The 19,130-nt window shown below is 41.3% G+C and overlaps 1 protein-coding gene across 12 annotated transcripts in view; it reads left to right on the forward strand.

Annotated features, from left to right (window-relative positions):
- myo18ab (myosin XVIIIA b) overlaps window positions 1-11,999 on the forward strand; it is a 143,218-nt gene extending 131,219 nt beyond the window's left edge. For 11 of the 12 annotated variants that reach the window (XM_031872466.1, XM_031872465.1, XM_031872467.1 and 8 more), the window contains 3 exons: window positions 3,800-3,922; window positions 6,108-7,625; window positions 9,425-9,511. In XM_031872466.1, coding sequence (XP_031728326.1) covers window positions 3,800-3,922; window positions 6,108-7,617 — 1,633 coding nt within the window. In that variant the 3' untranslated portion in view covers window positions 7,618-7,625; window positions 9,425-9,511. Of the gene's footprint in view, window positions 1-3,799; window positions 3,923-6,107; window positions 7,626-9,424 lie in introns of all 12 variants that reach the window. The other variant, XM_031872469.1, reaches the window with a different exon arrangement.
- The last annotated feature ends 7,131 nt before the right edge of the window (window positions 12,000-19,130 follow it).

Genomic DNA, 19,130 nt, shown 5'->3' on the forward strand with positions numbered 1-19,130 from the left:
CACTTTAGATTGTTTGGTTTGATGACAGCACCCTGCGTCTGTGCATAATTCAGTCAGAATATGACGTCCTTTTATAAAGAACGTTAGCTGCAGCTAGGAACAGTATAACATGTTGTTTTTCTATTGATTTAACATATATAAATATTCATTGATGTTTTTTATTTCTTATTATTTGGGACAGTCCCTTAATCATGTCCTGTCCTGTTTGTTCCAAAAATTCAACTAAGCATTAGTATGGCTCCTGTAGCACAATAACCAGCTTAATGTACCTTTAAACGTCAATGTGGGTCAGTTTAGATGCTAAATGTTGTGGTCTTTAACCTTTAACACCAGTGCTAACGACAGCCTGTCCTCGGCTTGTAATTACAGGCTGAATTAGTTTCCTTTGTATTTGTGCCACTACTGGCATAGCTGTTAAACATGTTCTCAGCCCTCTCATTCAAAGGCCTGGTCTAACAGGACATTACTGATGTATCTCTGAAGACCTTCCTTCCAGCTGTTAAGTATTGTGAGAATTTAAAACCAGAATCAGCTTTATTGGCCATGTATGCGTACGCATACAAGGAATTTGACTCTGTTTTTTACGTTGCTCTCATCGTGCATACACAGAATATACAAATAAACAAAACAAATAAAAACAAGGACAACAAAGTAGAACATAAAGCATAAAGTTGTAACTACTATGTACAATATAAATCGCTTTAGCACAGATATTTGACTACACAAATGGATGGCTTTTGTGACTTCATTTGGCTTTCAGTATAGCTAATAAATGACTATTTGAATATGTGCAGTTTATGTTACACCAACCTACCTTTTCATGTGACACTGTGGATGAGAGGTTCCCTGAGCTTATGTTTCCCCGTGGTCTTGGAGACGATGCATATGCCCGTCTGTGCTCCAAAGCCACAGGGACCTCACTGGGCCGACAGTTTCATATATCGGAGGCATACACTGTGGTGTCTATAAGACCCAGGGACACAGAGGAGCAGAGCAGAGCAGGAGGATCCATAGAAGCTAATGATGAATGTAATAGTGTGTAACAGAGATGTACAACCAATGGCGGCAGAATGTCACAGACAATTAATGTCTCCTCGGCACTCTGTTTGTTTGCTTCCCCCAGGCTTTCGGCAGGGCTTAACTAATGGTATGGTGGTCAAGGACATAAATTGTGGTTGACACCATCTGTGAAGTGCGCAATTACATATTGCCCACAATTGTGGTTTTGGCTGTAGACCGGAGAGGTCTCTCTCTATGTGCTCTAACTGTTCCATGAGATTATTACACAGGTAAGAAAGTCTTAGAGAATAATCACACATAATTCCAAACTGTTTTTAATGAACATATCTGCAAAGCATTTACTGTCATTGATTGAATTTATTTTACAACAATATTGTAGCAACTGAAGCTTGATGTCTGTCTCGGGGCAATGAGTTGTAGTATCCTCACCCTAACCACAAGCAGGACACAGAATGCAAAGTCCTGCATTTGTGTGCCCACCATCCTCCCCGACCACTTCATGTCAGTCCACGACATAAGAACCATCCAGGCAGCAATTGAGATTCTTCCGAAACGTATTAGGCACAACCATTTTTAGGAGAAAGAGTTTTGCAGCACTGCTGTAAGTTTCAGGAAACTCGGCAATGTCATTACAATTACAAGATGAAAGAAAAAGTAAACTGCTCTTCCTTCCCCATTTTTATTTCCTCAAGGCAGGAGTTATTTTTAAATCAGTGTCACCAGTGAAGACGAAGGTTAAAAGACTCATTTAAGAAGAGTTGACTAAGAAACCCTTGCGACGCCTTGACTAAAAAGGGTCATATAAGGAAACGTGTCTGCTACCTGACGTCGGAGCATCTTCTCCCCTCATTGAGTGAAGTCTTTTCTGAGAAGTCCACACTGCCAAAGACAAAGACACTTGGCTGCTCTGTCATCATAGCAGTAGGCAGCAGCAAATCTCCAGATTGTCTAATAGTAGAGGCATGTTTTGCAAAGCTAATTACAGCTTAAGAGTCCGTCGCCCCGTCCTTCCTCCCATCCCTCTGTCCCAGAATTACCATCCAAGGTTATTGTATTCCATTAAAGCTAGCACACTATGCATTTGGATCTCACTGGGCAAGCCATTATTTGAAATCTCCTCTTTGAAATCCGGGGAGCTTTTGTCTCTGACTGCTAATGATTTTAATTATAGGTAGCACTGGGCCTTTCAGAGCTCCATGTTTTCTCTCCCTTCCCCGACTAGATTTGAGGCTTTCTGAAACCGATGCAGAGATGTGGCGCCACCCTTCTGATGTCTCTGTAGGACTATTAAGCTGTAACAACTTAATTTCACAGTGCCACACAAGCACTGGGCTTTGACGGCACTTAATGAGTGTTGCGCTCTTTTCATCTGTGTCAAATTTTATGACAAGCCCTCTATTTCACTCCGTGGCTCACAGTGGTTTGTGAATGTGTAATGATAATTGAGAGGAAAAACAGTGCAGTGCCCAGCTGTGTACTAAATCATTCTGTCAAGAAGTGAAATTATGAGTGTATGCATATGACTGCATGTGCGTGTGCAGGACTGGTGATGACAATAATTACCAGAAGAAAGGTATATCTGGACATGTTCTGCCACTTTGCTCTGCAGTTCAGCAGAAACTCTTTTAGGTGGTTTGGATCTAATCTTTATGAGGTATATGCAGTTATTTCCTGATGAACGCTGTTTAGACGGAAACATTGCAGAAATACAAGTATGAAGAGAACCAGCAATAATCAAGCAAGATAACTTTTTGTTTTATTCAAGTCCTGCTGCCTTTCGACACACAGAGATCTACACAGCTCTTAAATGCCCAATGCAAGCCAGGGGCGCTTCATCTGAATGAATTTGTTGCTCTGCTAAAGATAGAACAATGTATGAACTGAGATAATCATACTCCAACAACAGAAATAGAAATACCACATTTGAGTCTATTATGCCAATCATGAGAACATCACTAGAGCAGTATCCCCAAAGATTGCACCATCACACCAAGTCCCATTGTGAAAGCACATTCTATTGAACACATTTCTGAATGCTAATGTAGGAGATGTAGGCACACAACCTTCACACAGTTCGATAATTACTTGAACACATTGTCGCTTTAACCCAGTCACTTACTTGAACATAAAGTTATTACCTAAACCACAATTCCAATTATTTTCTTCTTCACTTTCAAATAAAGTGACAATGACACACAAAAAATGAATGTATAAAAATTCAGCCCTACACACTCTGATAGCCGCTGTCTGAGGTAGTTTAGTTAACAGGACTTTTGAACCAGCTCAGGTATTTGATTGTTGTGCGATGTAAAAGTGTGTCTAGCAGAGATGTCAGTGGTGTACTCTTATCATACCACAGCAGTGTTGGCCAAACCTGCTGTGGTGTTGTTTCTGCCATGGTGCTACTACGGCTTTGGGAGAGCATGATAGTGAAGCACTCATCTAACAGTGACAGTAAGAACCTGCAGTGTGGTGTTTACGCCTATACAACCTCTCGTAGGCATGTTTGTGTGCTTACTGGAGCCTTTTGAGCATGTGCTGTCTTTTATCCCGTATGAATGTCACAATCCTTCTTTGCTTCCACACTAACAGCTTGTTCTCCATTCTCTGTCTCCACAGATACAGAGAATTACAGGAACATTTCTACCAGTGTTGACTCTCCTTTCACACCAACATTTCTTTTCCCCTTTTCTCTCATTTTTCTATTCATAACCTCTTTTGTCATCTCGTCTCTCCTTTGCTTCCTCTGACTTGTTTTCCTGTCTCTGACTCTTACCAGTCAGGGGGATTCAGACACAGACTCTGAGGTGGAGGATCGTGTGGATGGGGTGAAGTCCTGGTTGTCTAAAAGCAAAGGTTCCACCAAGAACCTGTCAGATGATGGCAGCCTCAAGAGCTCCAGGTCAGTACAAAGGCAGCTGCTATTACTGTCACTACAGGAGCAGTTAGGAGGCAGTCTAACTAATGCTACCTTTCACTGCTTTTGGACTCTGGATGAAATGGTTTACGGGATCTGACTCGCAGGAAATAAAGCAATCCCAGTCAGGTACTTGGCTGAAATCAGGGGGCCGCTATTACTTAAATGTATTTTCAAGCTACTTTGTCTTTATTATTGCCTGCTCTTTGAAAAGGGAACTTTTTTTTTCTAAAAACAAACCACCTCTGTGGTAGATTTATTGACATGCCCAAGGGCCAGATGCTATAGTCTACCTGAGCCGCTTGCTGAGATAAATGAATGTGTCTGCCAGCTGACAGCTTCGATTGCCCCAGATTTGTCTCCTTACCAGAAGATTTAACTTCCCTCCCTCAGCTGAGCCACTACCAACTTTAAAAAGTTTTTGAATCTCTCTTAGCAGCATGTCCCCACAGACAAACAGTGGCTGACTAGCCAACACTGCTCCTTGTAGTGGCAGCTTTCAATTTCTAGTAACTTTAATTGCCATTTGCACAAGTACATTGGACTTCTTGGCCAGTTCTCTGTCATTCAACAAAGAATAGATAAAAAAAGGTTTATCAAGTTCAAAATGGTGTCTAAGCTTTGATTGATTTGATTTGATTTTCAGTCAGAGTTCACACATATTATGTCCTTGAAGTTTCTTTAATTCTCACAGGATTCACTGTTTGAGATCAGTAATAAACAGGAAGTACCCTGTTTCAACATTAGACAAAAATATGCAATTTTATGTAAAATATTTCAGTATGTTTCAGCAAGATTACTGGATAATTTCCCACCAGAATGCAAAATGTTTGCCACCACTAATTGAGTTTCAGCACATATAACCTGTGTTTTAACTGGAACACAATGGTTAGTGTTACCCTAAACCTCAACCCTATCAGTCTGGCATATCAAATAGAAATAAAGTAGCACATACTCTTTCTTCTCTGCAAAAATCCATTTTCCTGAGCATATCTTTTGTTCTGTAGAATAGTTGTAGAAACAGATTTAAATATGGGTTTCATGGGTGCTATATAGCTCACCTGATGGAGCACCCATGCACCAAGGCTGAGTCCTTACTGCAGAATCCCACCTGTGGCCCTTTGCTGGATGTTGTCCCCTCTCTATCTCCACTGTCTAGTATCTGTCCTGTTTATATCATAAAGGCAAAATGGCCAAAAAAACATAGGAAAGTAACTTTATATTTAAAAGGCTAAAACTTTGCCTTTCAAGTTCTCAAATCATTTTGATACTTAAAGGTCCAGTGTGTACGATTTGGTGGCATCTAGTAGTGTGGTTGCAGATTGCAACCAACTGAATACCCCTCGACTCACTCCTCCCTTTCCAAGACAACCGCGGTATCTTTTAGGACCTTCGCCTCGTTACTTTAGGAGAAAGGAAATTCAACTGGCGTTATCACGGTTTTGCACTCAGCGGCTCACGTTGCCTCAGTTTCTCAAGTGTGTCAGAGAACTACGGTGGCCTTCAGGTAACGTAAAAATGCAAAAGTCTCTCTAGAGCTAGTGTTTGGTTTTTCCCTTCTGGACTGCTGTAGAAACATGGTCGTGCAACATGGCGGGCTCCGTGAAGATCTAAATATAAACGACTTTTTGTAAGGTAACAAAGACAAAAAGATTCTTAGTTTCAGGTGGATATACACTTATCAAAACATAGTTATGAATATTATATTCCATTTCTGCCAATAAGTCCCCTGGAATCTTACGTGTCTGCTTTAGGCTAATGCCATAATGTGGCATTATGGCAACAAAACATTCATATAGCCATTTAGCCTAAAGCAGACACGTAAGATTCCACGGGCCAATCAGCCAAAACATTTAGATTGCTTTAAAGTGGGTTTGTAGGGGATTGAAGTCATGATTTTTCCCATTCTGATCATTACTGTGGTCTTCATCTGTTCTTGGTGCCTTGTCAGTTGTCTCAAGTTGCATTCTCCTAATCTCTTTTTTTTCATTGCTTTACTTTACATCATTTTGCTGAATTTCATGACATTTCTGTTTTTATTTGTCAAGTTTAATTTATTTTTTTCTTATTCTCTTCCTTCACTCACCTTCACTTGACCCAATACCTCATCTTTGTCATTTTCTCTCCCACTGTCTTCATTCCTTCATCCTCCACTGTTGCTTCTTTCTAGATTTGCTGTAAATGTAGACGCAAAGGAAGGGAAAGAGTGGAACGAGGGTAAGGAATGGCAAGAGGTAAATAAAGAGGGCAAAGAGGTCGAGCCGAGCAGAATGTCAGTGATGAGCTCTCTCAGCTACAGAAAACGCTCCAACCTTAATCCCATCAGTGGCAAAGGGGATGCCCTCTTTAGTGCCCTCAAGGAGAATGCAGAGTCAGAAGAGGCTCTGTCCCTGCATAAGGCTAAATCCAAAAACTCAGATCTTCAGCATGATACCTACTCAGTCAGCTCCAGGAGGAAGTCCCAGGCAGGGAATGACATGAATGACAGAGAATCAGTCATCTCCCAGGCCTATTCAGAGGCCAACAGCCGGGCCAGGAAAGGTATGGACAGCCGCTGGACTGACTTTGACAAAGAATCAGTCATTTCATACACTGCACCAAGTCGGGCCTCCACACGTCTTGGGTTAAGCCCAGAGAATGACGCCAAGTCTACCATAAGCTTAGGTCTGTCAAGCCCGCTTGGACGCCACCAAAGCACCTCACGCTTAGATGAGGGCAGAGGCGGGCGGTCACTGTATGGCAGCAGTCCCAGTAGCCCCTGCTTTAGCAGACGGTCTGGGGGGCGCAGTCCTGGAAGTGTTAGCCGAGCTGATTCCCATATGTCGCTGGCACGCAGCTGCCGCCTGAGCGAGTTTGATGTTAATATTGATGATAGTCGTAGTGTGGCCTTCACCGAGAGGTCGGCGTACAGTCCTCACTCCTCCACTGGCCGCAGCATCTCCATGCCACCACCACAAGCCAGATCATCAACTGCTGATAATGACCCAATTGACAATACCCAATTGGACATCAAACCAGTCAGTCATCGCAACTACCTCGACCCTGACCTGGAGAAAGCCATCAATGAGGTGCTGAGTTTCAAACCAATCAAATTTAAGCGCAGGTGCTTGGAAGACTCCGATGGTGAAGAAGAAAAATCTAAGAATGATAAAGACGACAGCAAAAGTATCCGTAATGGAGATGGTAGTTGCCCTGTCAGCAGTCTTAGGCGCTCTGCATCCGCAGTGGATTGCATGAGACCGTCCCGCAGCAACAGCAGCTGCAGCAGTCGCCATCACAGTAAGAGCAAAGCCAAGAGCAAGAAGAAGAAGAGAAGCCATAGCTCAGAGTCTGACAGCTCAGGAGACGACCACCGTCACAGGAGCAGCTCCAAGAGGAGGTCCAAGAAGTCCAAGAAAAAGTCCAAGAAGAGGGACAAATCTCCGTCTTCTTCCTCGTCTTGTTCGTCTTCAGGTTCCGAGTCGGACTCTGGGTCAAGTTCCGGGGCTTCAACCATTTCCTACCGAAGCTCCAGCAGTGTAAAGAGAGCCCCTGATCGAAAGGTGTCCAGTCCTGAAAGCGAAAGAGAAGCGAGGCCACAGAGTGAGAGGCAGCCCCTTGACAACAAGGATGACAAGAAGAGGAAGAAGAGGGTGGACAACCTGATGATGAAGTACCTGTACCGGCCGGACAGTGACTGAGGCAGGCAGTAGGTGGTTGCCTGGACTGGACTTACCTTGAAGAGTGTTTTTGAAGCATGATGTGACCTAACCAATCAAAGACTATTTAACTCTTGTCAATCAGCACATTCAATGTTCTCCATTCAGTCTGAATGGGATTAGACATTTACAGTTTAGAATTGTAGTTTCTGGGGTACATTTTGGATGATGTGTCTTGGGCATGCTAACAATGTTTGATGTTTACTACTACCCCCTCTGTGGCTGTCTTTGCACTGGTGTAGTAAGGCTTTCATTGGGGACTCTTAAGGAGCTGGGTAGTGTAGTTGGTCAGAAGCTGCACTCAATATGAATGTTAAGTCAGCTTTTAATCACTACCGAGATATCACTGAAATGTATAGCCCCAGACCGGCCAAAATAACAGGAATTAAATAAGAGAGGCCATAATACATTTCTCCTTCCAGGCCCGTAAGTGCAGGTATAATTAGACCCCAAGCATTGATTCAAAAGAATTAGCAAATTCATTTGAGATGCACAGTTGACAGTAATTAACCCCCAGAATGCAATGTTTAAGCCATTTGAATGCTTTTTCTTGCTCATTATAGTCATTGGAGATGATATTTTTTTCAGCTGATTCACATGACAACTGTAACATTATGAGAGGATGGAATCACATCCGTCGCAGTGCTTTGCATTTGGTATTTGAATGGCATTGATTCAGTCCCTTAGTAACAATAATAACACAAACCCGTTTGGCATGCTAGTGTTGTATCACATTGCAGACTTTTTGTGTCCACTAGACGTGAAGGCATCTCACCTCACAACATGCACAGCTAGCTTGTGCTGGTTATGGGAGCTCAACACAAGAACACAAAGCAGATAGACAAAACACAAGCTAATGAAGACAACCTCATCACCACACAACCTGTCAAGTGTAGAAAAACCCTGTGAATATAGAAAACACAAGCAAATGAGAACTATTCATGATCAGACAAAAATACAGAAACCCTGCAAGTAGTACACAAGGAATGTGATGTACAACACAACCAGGAACTCCTTAAAAGAAATGAACTAGTAGATGGTGACGGGCTAATGTTAGGTGTGCTTATATCTCTAATAACATCACATTGACACAATAAGAGCCTGAAAACTAAGATTAGCTCATCTTCAATTCAACTAACAAGTGGTTGAATTGAACAAATTGTGTGTTTGGGCTTTTAGTGGCCCCTGGACACTTGTGTTGTAATGTAGTTCCATCGTCGTGTACGACTTGCAGTGTTTCTGTATTTGATGGCATTTTATATATTTGCCCATGAGGAATGTTGACAATACAAACTCACAGGATGGCAGCCAATGTTCTGAGCAACCTTCTCTGTGGGAGAACAACAATGTCACAGAAGAAACCTTGATTTACTCAGAGAAGAAAGAAACTCAACTCTTTGAAAGCAAACATGGTCACTCACGAGCACTGCTCAGGCAGTGTGCTTAGTGCTGCTCCTGGCGGCTGGACGATGTATTGCAGCGATGCTACACATTAATACGATAGTCATATTCATAAACAGTATGTCAAGCTTTCTCGGCCCGAATAAATTGTTTCTATTGATACTTTACATCTGCCTCATGTTTACCCTGCCTGCTACTGTAGGCCATTAGGAAGAGTGTCTTCCTCAGTTTGTATTCTCAGTATTTATTCTCAATGCAGCGTTTGTGTTGTGATGATGATGATTTCTACATTTGCTTGTGTTTTATTACATTGCAGTGCATTGAGCTCTGTTAGACACCGTACTGTTCTCGGCTCATGTTCTCTTGTACTTGTTCTCTCCTGCTCCAGCCCCCCTGGCCGGAGACACTACTGCTTCAATAGATCTGATGAAGAGGAGGAGGAGGAAGAAAAAGAAGAAGGCGGGGCGACCCAGGGCTCTTTCTACTCTTGATACAGACATGGAAGCCAAATAAAAGAGGACGACAGCGAGGACAGGCCTTATGAGACCACGCTCTCTGAAATGTGCCCTCATTACTCCGTGACAGTTTGTCTTGCATGCAAAGTTGACCACAATTGTGGTGAGTTGGACACAACCACACAATAACTCACAACCCTGCAGGAAAACATGTTCCCAACACTCGGTTAGAGCTTCCTATTGCAGATCCTCACAGGATTTGGTCATATTTGACAAACTAAATGGTGTTTAGCCTCTCATTATTCACTTCACACACACGCAGCAGCTCTGTTATTAACAACTCCACGTGCCGCTGGTTGCATGCAAGCAGCATTTGCTTGGCTTTGAGCAGCCGCCCTGTATGGTTGTAACTGAGCCAAAGAACTTGGAGGTTGCAATGATGATATATTCTTTCTGCCTCTCTTTGTCTGTATCACTCTCCCGCTCTTCTCTACATATAGTACACCACAATAAGTACTGCCATAGTACAATGTATTGCCAAAAAGCCTTTGTTGAAGGGCGTGTGCACACTGCTTTACTTATTGCCAATTGATGCTGAGTCCTGAGAAAGGTCCCATCCTTATTTCTTTCCTTTTTCCTGCTTCTTTCCATTTCGGGACAAGTGCCATTTGATTTAAGTGGTCTCCTCTACAGCTGGCTCCTCTGCAGCTGTGGCATTTCGTGAACTGCACTAAGGGCACGCTCATCATCTGTTCACTTTTTGTTTCCCTGAAAAGATGTTCTTCTTTACAGTGGAGAGTGATTGCATCACTTACATAACAGCAAAGCATTTTTCTCCATTTGAATATTTTGTTTTTGATGTGCGATAGATTTGTTTCTGCAGAGGATGGCCGTCGGGCAAATTAATTGCCATGAGGTTTGAGCTTACCTCTGCAAAAGGCCTTGTTCTTCTTTTCATTTGACTTGATTTGACTAAGTTCTTGCCCAAATTCTTTAGTGAGGAAGACACTTTGTCACGGCTTTGTCCTCCTTGTGCTTGTTGTTCACATGTCGCCTGTGTTTGTTTTACGTTTGATGTGCTTTCCTTTCCAGAGGGAATGTACTTGACTTTGAGCATCAGTCACATGTATGGTATCTTCAACCAGCATGTCCAAGGAAAAACTGGTGCTGTTCAATATTTCTCTTTTTGTCAGCCAATCACATGAAAGGACCAAACCCACCAGAGTTTTCTTGACCTTTGGGAAAAGTGTGTGTACGAAATATCCTAAGCTCAAAGGTCCACTTGATATGTTTTCAGGAGCTTTCACATCTCTTGGTCTTCTTCATAAAATGAAGCTAGCGCAGTTGTTAGCCAATCGGTTCATACTGAAGACTACTAAGTCTTTAAATATGGCTGATGGATATCTTATTAGATATTTTTAAAAGTCACTTTTTTCCATCCATAGAGTAAAACCCAAAGCTTCTACACTTTACTTCTCTGAGGGTTTTGTGTCATGATTATTTGCTTAGCACGGTTTGATGCTAGCAACATGAGCATTAGCCTAGCTAGCATGGAGAGCATGTTAGCTAACAGAGAGCACTGACAATTTATCATTGAAACAAATCATTATGGATTTTATACCAGATTCTTTTTCCCCATGTACCACATATTTTGAATAAAAGTGACTATGATAGCTTCTCAGCACCATCGGGAGGATTTGCTATTGGTCAATGATGCAAATTTAAATGTCAAAAATCTCCAAAGTTGAATGCGAACTGTGCAGACAGATCCTCTGATTGGAGTGATCTTGTTGACATGAATTGATCTCTGCTTGGATTCATATCTTTTCATGGGTTATGATGATATTGTAAGAAAAGTGTAGAATATCACCAGCATCTCCTTTAAAGCCTCATTGTGAACTTTAACTGTATCTTTGTCAACTGGACGCACTACAGCCTATATAACCAATACTGTGAAATCATCTTCAATGTCTTTGAGGCCTGTTTATTTATCAGGTTTCTTTTTTTTCAACCCAATGATGCCTCGAAACAGCAAGAAAATAGGAAGCTGCATTTTCATGGTTGCTTAAGTGTCACACCCTCTGGTCATCATGTTTTTGAAAGCCATTTAAAGTCCAGGAGAGCTTGACGTGGCATTCAGGGCTGAAAACAAAGTGCAGACCTTCGTCATTGTGGGAGTAGTTGGGTGTTATTCTACTATACATGCTTTTTGTAGACTTGTGTCTTCATCTTTATTCTCTATGCAGTCAACACAAGTGTGGAAATGTGTTTTTTGACCTTATTGACCCTGATAACAGTGTCTTGCTTCAACAGAATAAAAACAAAAGAGCAGGCGTAATATTGCTGACTGCACAACGTATTTATATATAAATATGTGAATGATTGATGCTAGCTTTGAAAATAGTTCATGTTTATTTTCATTATTGAACAAATTGACCACTTGTTATACATTTTGCATTACAGTTTAATATATTGTAAATAAATGATGGTGATTGTTTGTAGACTGGATTTGTCTGCGTTGACGTGTTTTGCTGCTGTGTGTCTTCAGGTCCGGTCTCTCCATTCACACTTGCATGTGCTTTTGTTCTAAGATTTCCACAAGGCATGCAGATAAAACCAAAGTGAAACCGTGTTGTTTCCTGATTCATTCGCTTTGGTGTTTTCATCTGCTCTGACAAATGTCAACAGCAGCATTGACCCTGTGAACGCCTTAAAGCCACACAAAGCCCACTCATTTCATTATTTATTTCATTTGTTTTTTAATTCAGGGGAAAGTGAATATTGTCTGCTCAAAGCTGAACTATAAGAACTAATAGCTCTCCAGAAATCATTATATTCAGCTGAAGGCAGCAAGATATGTGAAATCCAGTTTCATGATGAGAAGATGAGTCAGTCAGTAAACTCAGACTTTCATTTCAAAAGCACACAACATCTTACCTCAACAACCCGACTCGTCTGACCTCTGTGGTCTCTGTATATCCACAGATGAAATCAAGTAATCCTGACTTGTTAAAGAGGATTGGTGGTGACAGCTCACCATATGAGGAGACGATGGCTCATGAATTCATACCATAAATTCTGTATCCTACAAAATATGTTTTCTCTTGAAGACTTCACCCAGAGGAAGGTTGATGCAACTTCTCTGCTTCGTTCCTTGAGGTTCCCTGTCTGCAGGTTTTAGTCACGCTAGCAGCGAGCTAATCTTAGTCTACCGGTCGCTCCGCCACCTTCAGATTAAGACTAATGATTTTGCTGATCCCCTGACTTTTGTTTGAGAGCCACCTTGAGGTTGACAACTATTGGATGGACTGCCATGAAATGACATTCAGGTTGCCCTCATTTTGATAATATTCCCTGACTTCTCATCCAGCGCCATCATCATATTATTGATAATGTAGATTCTCTCAATGATAATATTTCTCTTTTCAAACTCTTGCTTGTAAAGTCTAAAGAAGTGGTGTTTATGGAAACAAACTATGGTTTAAGTATTATTGTATGCAGGTCTGTGATGTAATGCAAATCTGAAGTTTTACACACCTATTCACCATTCTGATGTCCACGTTTCTGTCTACATTTGGACACACTACGTCCCTCTCTAGTAAACGTTGGCATTGGATGTAAATCATGAAAACAAGGGCAAAACTTTGATTAATCTCTTGTAAAGAATGAAAGACATGTATGTGATCATGTAATATGTATGTGATCATGTAATACCAGTGAGACATATCTGACCAGCCAACATGTGTCACACAACATGTTCTCTCTCCTAAAGAGTGAAATAACACAACTTGGTCAGTGCTCCTCGGCGTCTGACACCGACGCTCATTTAGTTTGTGGATGCAACGCACAGCATTATGGGTAACTGACGTAGTTTAAAGAGAGAGATGGTACACACACACACATAGGGTGGCTCATTCCCAACAGCAGCTTGCTTTCCCATTTACAGCCATCTCGAAGCTGCAGGTATGTGCTCTTCCTATGCAACGTGTGTGGCATTGTCAAACACGATTAAGCATGTCCGATGGCTAATGTGCACTGGCATCAGACTTGCACAATAACAACACAAACTTGTGTACTTTTATATCCTACTGCGTGGTCGCGCTTACACAGTTTGTCCTGCAAAGCCATCACCTGGACTGTTGGAAAGTGTGACACTGGAAACACTGTTCACACAGGTAAAGGGGAAATGAGAACCGTAGCTCTCGTCACTGAAAGCCCTCATCCACTCCCACCAACCCTCCCCTGTCCCCTCAGCCAATAACAGGAGCGCATGCATACAGCAGGCCTGTAACTGTACGTAAAAGCTCCATACATTGATGCAGAAAAATTCAATTCACCAGGATGCAGGAAATACAGTGTTTGATGCTCTGAATCTCCTGGGGGAGGACCTCCATCCCCCTCATAATTGGTGAAGAGAAATAAAAAATAAAATGTTTCAAATAATTCTAAAAAATGAAAAGTGGTCTGGCATATTTATTATAAAAACAATCCTTTGAGAAGGAGATCGTTTGGAGTTCACCAAAAGGCACGAGGGAGACTCCAAAGGTTTGTCTTGTTTTTTTCTTGAAGCAAAGTCTTTTTTTCTGGCCATTCTCCATAAAGCTGCTCTGTGAGTTACGTCCTTTAGACGGACACTGCAGCCTTCAGCTCCTTCAGGCTTATCTGTCCTCCTCTTGGCAGGTTTCTTGTTTTGCAACATTCTTTCCATTTTGTTATAATGGATTTATTGCTTTGTTAGGTCATGTGACAGATCATGTGACGCTTATATTGCACACAGATGGTCTTTATTTAAGTAATTCGGTGACTTCTGGAGGTAATTAGTAGCACCACATCTTATTTAGGGGCGAATACATACATTCTCAACACATTTGTGTAGGTCCATTACACAAAATCCAAATAAACACCAAGGGGGATGAATACTTTTGAAAGGCTCTGTAAAGTTGTCAAATATTCTGCCAATTCAGAGAAAATGGTCATATATCAAAATACATCCCATAATGACTGAAGGACACGCTGTCCACCTCTTTAAAACTATCTTCCTGTGAGTGTGTTGTCTACAGACAGAATGTCAGAGAGGCCACACTGTGAATCCTCAAACATTAAGAGCTCAAAGTGTCCTTGAAGGACAGCAGAGTGAGACCTAAGATGTAATCTGTCTTTGCTGATCAATATTCAATCTAATATTTTCAAATGTGTGAGGAATGTTCTCTGCATTTCATCTTTCATTGAACTTCTGACTTTAGAGAGCAGAGAAAGTCCTTCAGATATGAGCAGAAAGATATTTTGACACTTTACCTGCATCAGAACATGTTTAGGGCAGATATGATATGGTCTGTCAGCGGGATATTAAAAGTCCTGAGGCCAGGAGCTCAAATTCACCTCATACAAGTCATTTGTGTAAATTCATATTAAACACGTAAAATCTCCACATTAACAGAAACAAGACTGAGTGGAGCTTCATGATAGCTACAGCACTGTTCTCAGCTTGGTCTCCAAGTATTCGTTAGAGACTGATATTGATAGCACAGGGTTTTTAAAATCCCATTAAGACAAAGAAGTGTAATCCCAAAAAAAGAATATGTATATTTCTTATTTTAAAGAGAAGCTAGGATTTTGATATTCAGTACAGTCTGAGGTTCACTAGATTGACGTTATCTATAACCTGCAGCTTGAAGGCACTTCATTAACTTCAGCTCACACATTTATATACTTAATATCACATTAACATCACATCACATTTATACCGGGCTACTTTCAAGCAGTTTACTACACCATCAGGTAATTAGCAATAGCTGCAGCAGTAGGTGGCCTTAGAGGTGGTGAGAATTAATGCACAAAAATCATAAATAATGAGGAAAAAAACACCAGACCTCCATTAGAAACCAGTTCATCTAAATGCATCTGGCTCATGAATTCAAATAAATATTAAATTATTCTTTCATACTGGAATAATACACTTGGATACTTGGAATTAATGAAGCATCTATTGTCAGCAAATAGTAAATAAATTCTCCTCTCTAACATATTGGGAAAATGCATAGGGGTTGGGAGGTTGGTCTCATGCAGTGTTCTCTTCACGGGTCAAATACGTTTTGCTCTTCATCTGCGGCTCCCCGCCTGCAGTATAGTCCCACTGACAAGCGAAAGCCAGCAGGAAGCAACCAGAGGCGAGGTCAGATCATCTGTGGAGCTGGTAAGTGATAGTGAATTCTCCCTCACTGTGGCTCTGCTAGAAGGAAACATCCTCTTAACAGCAGGCAGGCGGCTGCTCAGCTCAGCGGCTCAGAATGTCAAAAGTTGCTATGCTGCCTCAGCACTTCCAGGACGGGGAAATGGCAATTTCAGGCAATTCTCTCGGGGCTTAATGCCTTATATTTCACTTCTGTCTGGAAATACAAAAACTCCCCTTCCTTAAACAGCCACAGCCGTTCTCTGTTTGAATTAGTTTAAGAATGAAACATAAATTATTCCAATCCATCTTCTTCCTCAGGCCTGTTTTCCTAGAACTCCCTCTCTGACTGGTGAAAGATTGCAGATTACTGTCTGCAACCTTTGTACCTTCTTAATCAAAACTACTTGAGGCCATTCAGTATTCATGAGCTGAATGATGGAAATTGGCCTTTCAGCCACTATAGCACATCTCTGCTGAGGGAGAGGAGAGACGAACTGAGATGATGGAAGCAGGGAGCAATGGTAAGGTGAGCATACCTTTCCCCCAGAGACAGACAGTGACAAGAAGATGCTGTAAAAACATGCAATGCCTTCAATGTGTTCTCCTGGCTGCCTTGCAACATAGCTCATTACCCTTCCAAATATGGCAGCTGTTTCCCTCTTTGGCTGACAGTCCATCTTGTTTCTGGGCTAACTTGCAGTCGTTACTCTGACCTTGTGTCAAGCAAACGGCTGACAGCCCCTCTGAACTGTCATCTGCTTTGGAGGGCGAGTTGCGTGATACTGATTATTCTTCTCTAAGAGGCAGGAGACCGTGAGAAAACAGCCGACCTGAAGGCCTGAGGTCATCGCCCGCAGCGGGGCAGGAACCCTGAATGATGCACTGGGCCCAGAGCAGGTTTCAGCGGTTGGGGATTGAAGGGTTGTTGTAGCTCTACCTCCTTAATATTGATATTGATATACCAATGTTTTTATTGTGATTACAACTTGACAAGATGACAAGTTATATTTTTGTGGTGCTTTTACTGGCAAGCTATACATACTATACTATGATTTTTAATGACTTTTATTACATACTATCCTGTGCCTTTTGTCATGATTTTATTAATGACATTTTATGACTATATTGCCATGTTTTATGAAATACTGTACTACAATACTGATAGGGTTTTTATGGCATACAATACTATTACTCTTTTAAGACATGTTCATGACACACAATACTTAGACTTTTTTACGATATGCTTCACTATGACTTTCATTACATACCGAATTGTGAATTTTTATATTTTAAAATATTGTGATTTTTTATATATTATATACTAGACGATAGACTAAAAACATGCGATTCTAAGACTTTTTCATTATATCTTTAATACATACTGTCCTATGAAGTTCCTAAAGACATACTATACAAGAATATTTTCATCACATACTATACTATGACTCATGACTTTTAGTGACATACAATACTATTTTATAGCATTGTATTCGGAACACTATACTATAACTTTAAATGACATACTATATATTGACATTTCTTATGACACTAAATGTTATGAATGCATTTTGAATATAAATAGTATGTTAGTCAGAACACAGCCACACACACACACACACAAATGAAATGAAACTCTTTTTTCAGGATAAAAGCCTCAGAAAGCGACTGTATCACAGAATGAGGCTTGTTTTTCTTGTTTTTTTCTTCAGCTTTTCAACAACCAGCATTCACAGTGAAATTTCTTCAAAAATGGCCTTTGTTCACGGTAATTCTATTGTTTGACAATACAACAAAGAAGCTTAAACTTGTTTTTTCATTTTAAATATAAATGTCACGCCTGACACCCTTGCCCTAAGACAGCACATAACAAATACAACAGATTTAAAAGGTCACCCAAAACACACAAAAATGTTCACATGATTTATCACCTATCCCTGCTGTCTGCCATTCAGTTGTAGTATTATTTGCTAAGTTTTCAAATATCTGTTCTGCGTCTTTAAAAATGTAATTTTTTTCCACAGCAAGGTCTGTGGTTTCTGGAGGGAGCTCTGAAGAAAGAATGATACTTTTGTTTTTAATATATTTTTTATGTTGCTGGTAGTGAAACGTCTACAAATACTAGAATTATGTTATATAATATGGAGTGTAGAGAGTAAACTTCCCCCAGGTTGTTAAACCCCTAAGTTTCTCCATACACACTTATAAATGTAAAAACATATTTTACTAATGGAGGACTGTTCAATAGAAGCATGTCAAGTATCCAGTCCGGATCCAGACAATCCCGAGTGGCTCGTCCACCGCTGTGAAAGACTTCATGGTTATGGTTTTTACTATAACCACGTATCCAAAGATTTCTGTGGAAGCTCAACAATATACTCGGTATTGAAAAGGACCTGTGGAAACAAGCTGACTGCAGCCGGACTCTCTGATTCTCATGGTGGAGGGCAGTATGTTGATGGTACAGGATTTCTCTCTTGATTTTGCGACTGTTTTGCAAACAGCGAGCCAAAATGTAATCATCAAAAGAGTGTATTATCTCTTTTCATTTTTCATACTGATTGCTCTTATTTCATTACTTTGCTATCACGTCAACCTCTCCAGTGCTCCTTCTGGCCAAGATGTCTCCTTACTCTCAAGTCTTTATCACCGTTTGGTGACCTGTAGCCTGCTGGTTTCAGTGTTGCCTCTGGGGCACAGCTGGACCTCTGTTGTACAGAGGTCCAGGTTAACAGCAGCATGCATACAAAGTCCTATGGTGTATGTATGGTGTTGATCAGGAGGACAGGTGAAGCAGAGCCTGGAGGGCTGGTGAAGGCTGACCTCATGACAAGGCTTGTCTTTGGGGTTGTGTAGGAGTGTTTGGAAAGGGCCTCTGAGCTACAGCGCTGCCCTCAGAAGGTCACCAGCAGCTCTCCGAATCACACTGCAGTTATTCACACATCAAATCGCATGTGCACATTTACAGCTTCGTTAGTTGTGCTTAACATTTTAACAGGACGCATTCAAGCAGTGGTGCTCCGTCAGGGCCAGCTGGCCTAAACAGAATCACAAAGTTATAGCTATAATTTAATAATTTTTCATAAATACACCACGTATTATAATTATTTTTCCCATTATCTTATTTTCTCATTGCACAGCTACTGTCTTCCTCTGTTACTCTGCTTCCAGCACAGCTTGTTTTAAGGAGAGCTTTTATCCAATCAGATTCAGCCCCCATGTCTCTATGTAAGGAGAGAGGCCCGATGCCCGATGCCCGCTAGAGAGCCTTTGCAGTTTAAGTGAATGGGGACGATATTGTTGATTGTCATAGTCTTCAACCCATCAGATCTTTAGTTTGACATGTTGGGCGTATTCTTGCGTGCCACTTCTACCCGGGTAGCCTCCTAAGTACGTCTGCATTAACGTGCGCTGTGATTGGTCAGTGGGCCAGCGTGACTTTTGTCAAACAGAAAGCTAGCTAGCAGATC

This window comes from Anarrhichthys ocellatus, unplaced genomic scaffold (assembly GCF_004355925.1).
Source record: "Anarrhichthys ocellatus isolate YVR2014 unplaced genomic scaffold, GSC_Weel_1.0 scaffold64, whole genome shotgun sequence".
Classification (NCBI taxonomy): Eukaryota; Metazoa; Chordata; class Actinopteri; order Perciformes; family Anarhichadidae; genus Anarrhichthys; species Anarrhichthys ocellatus.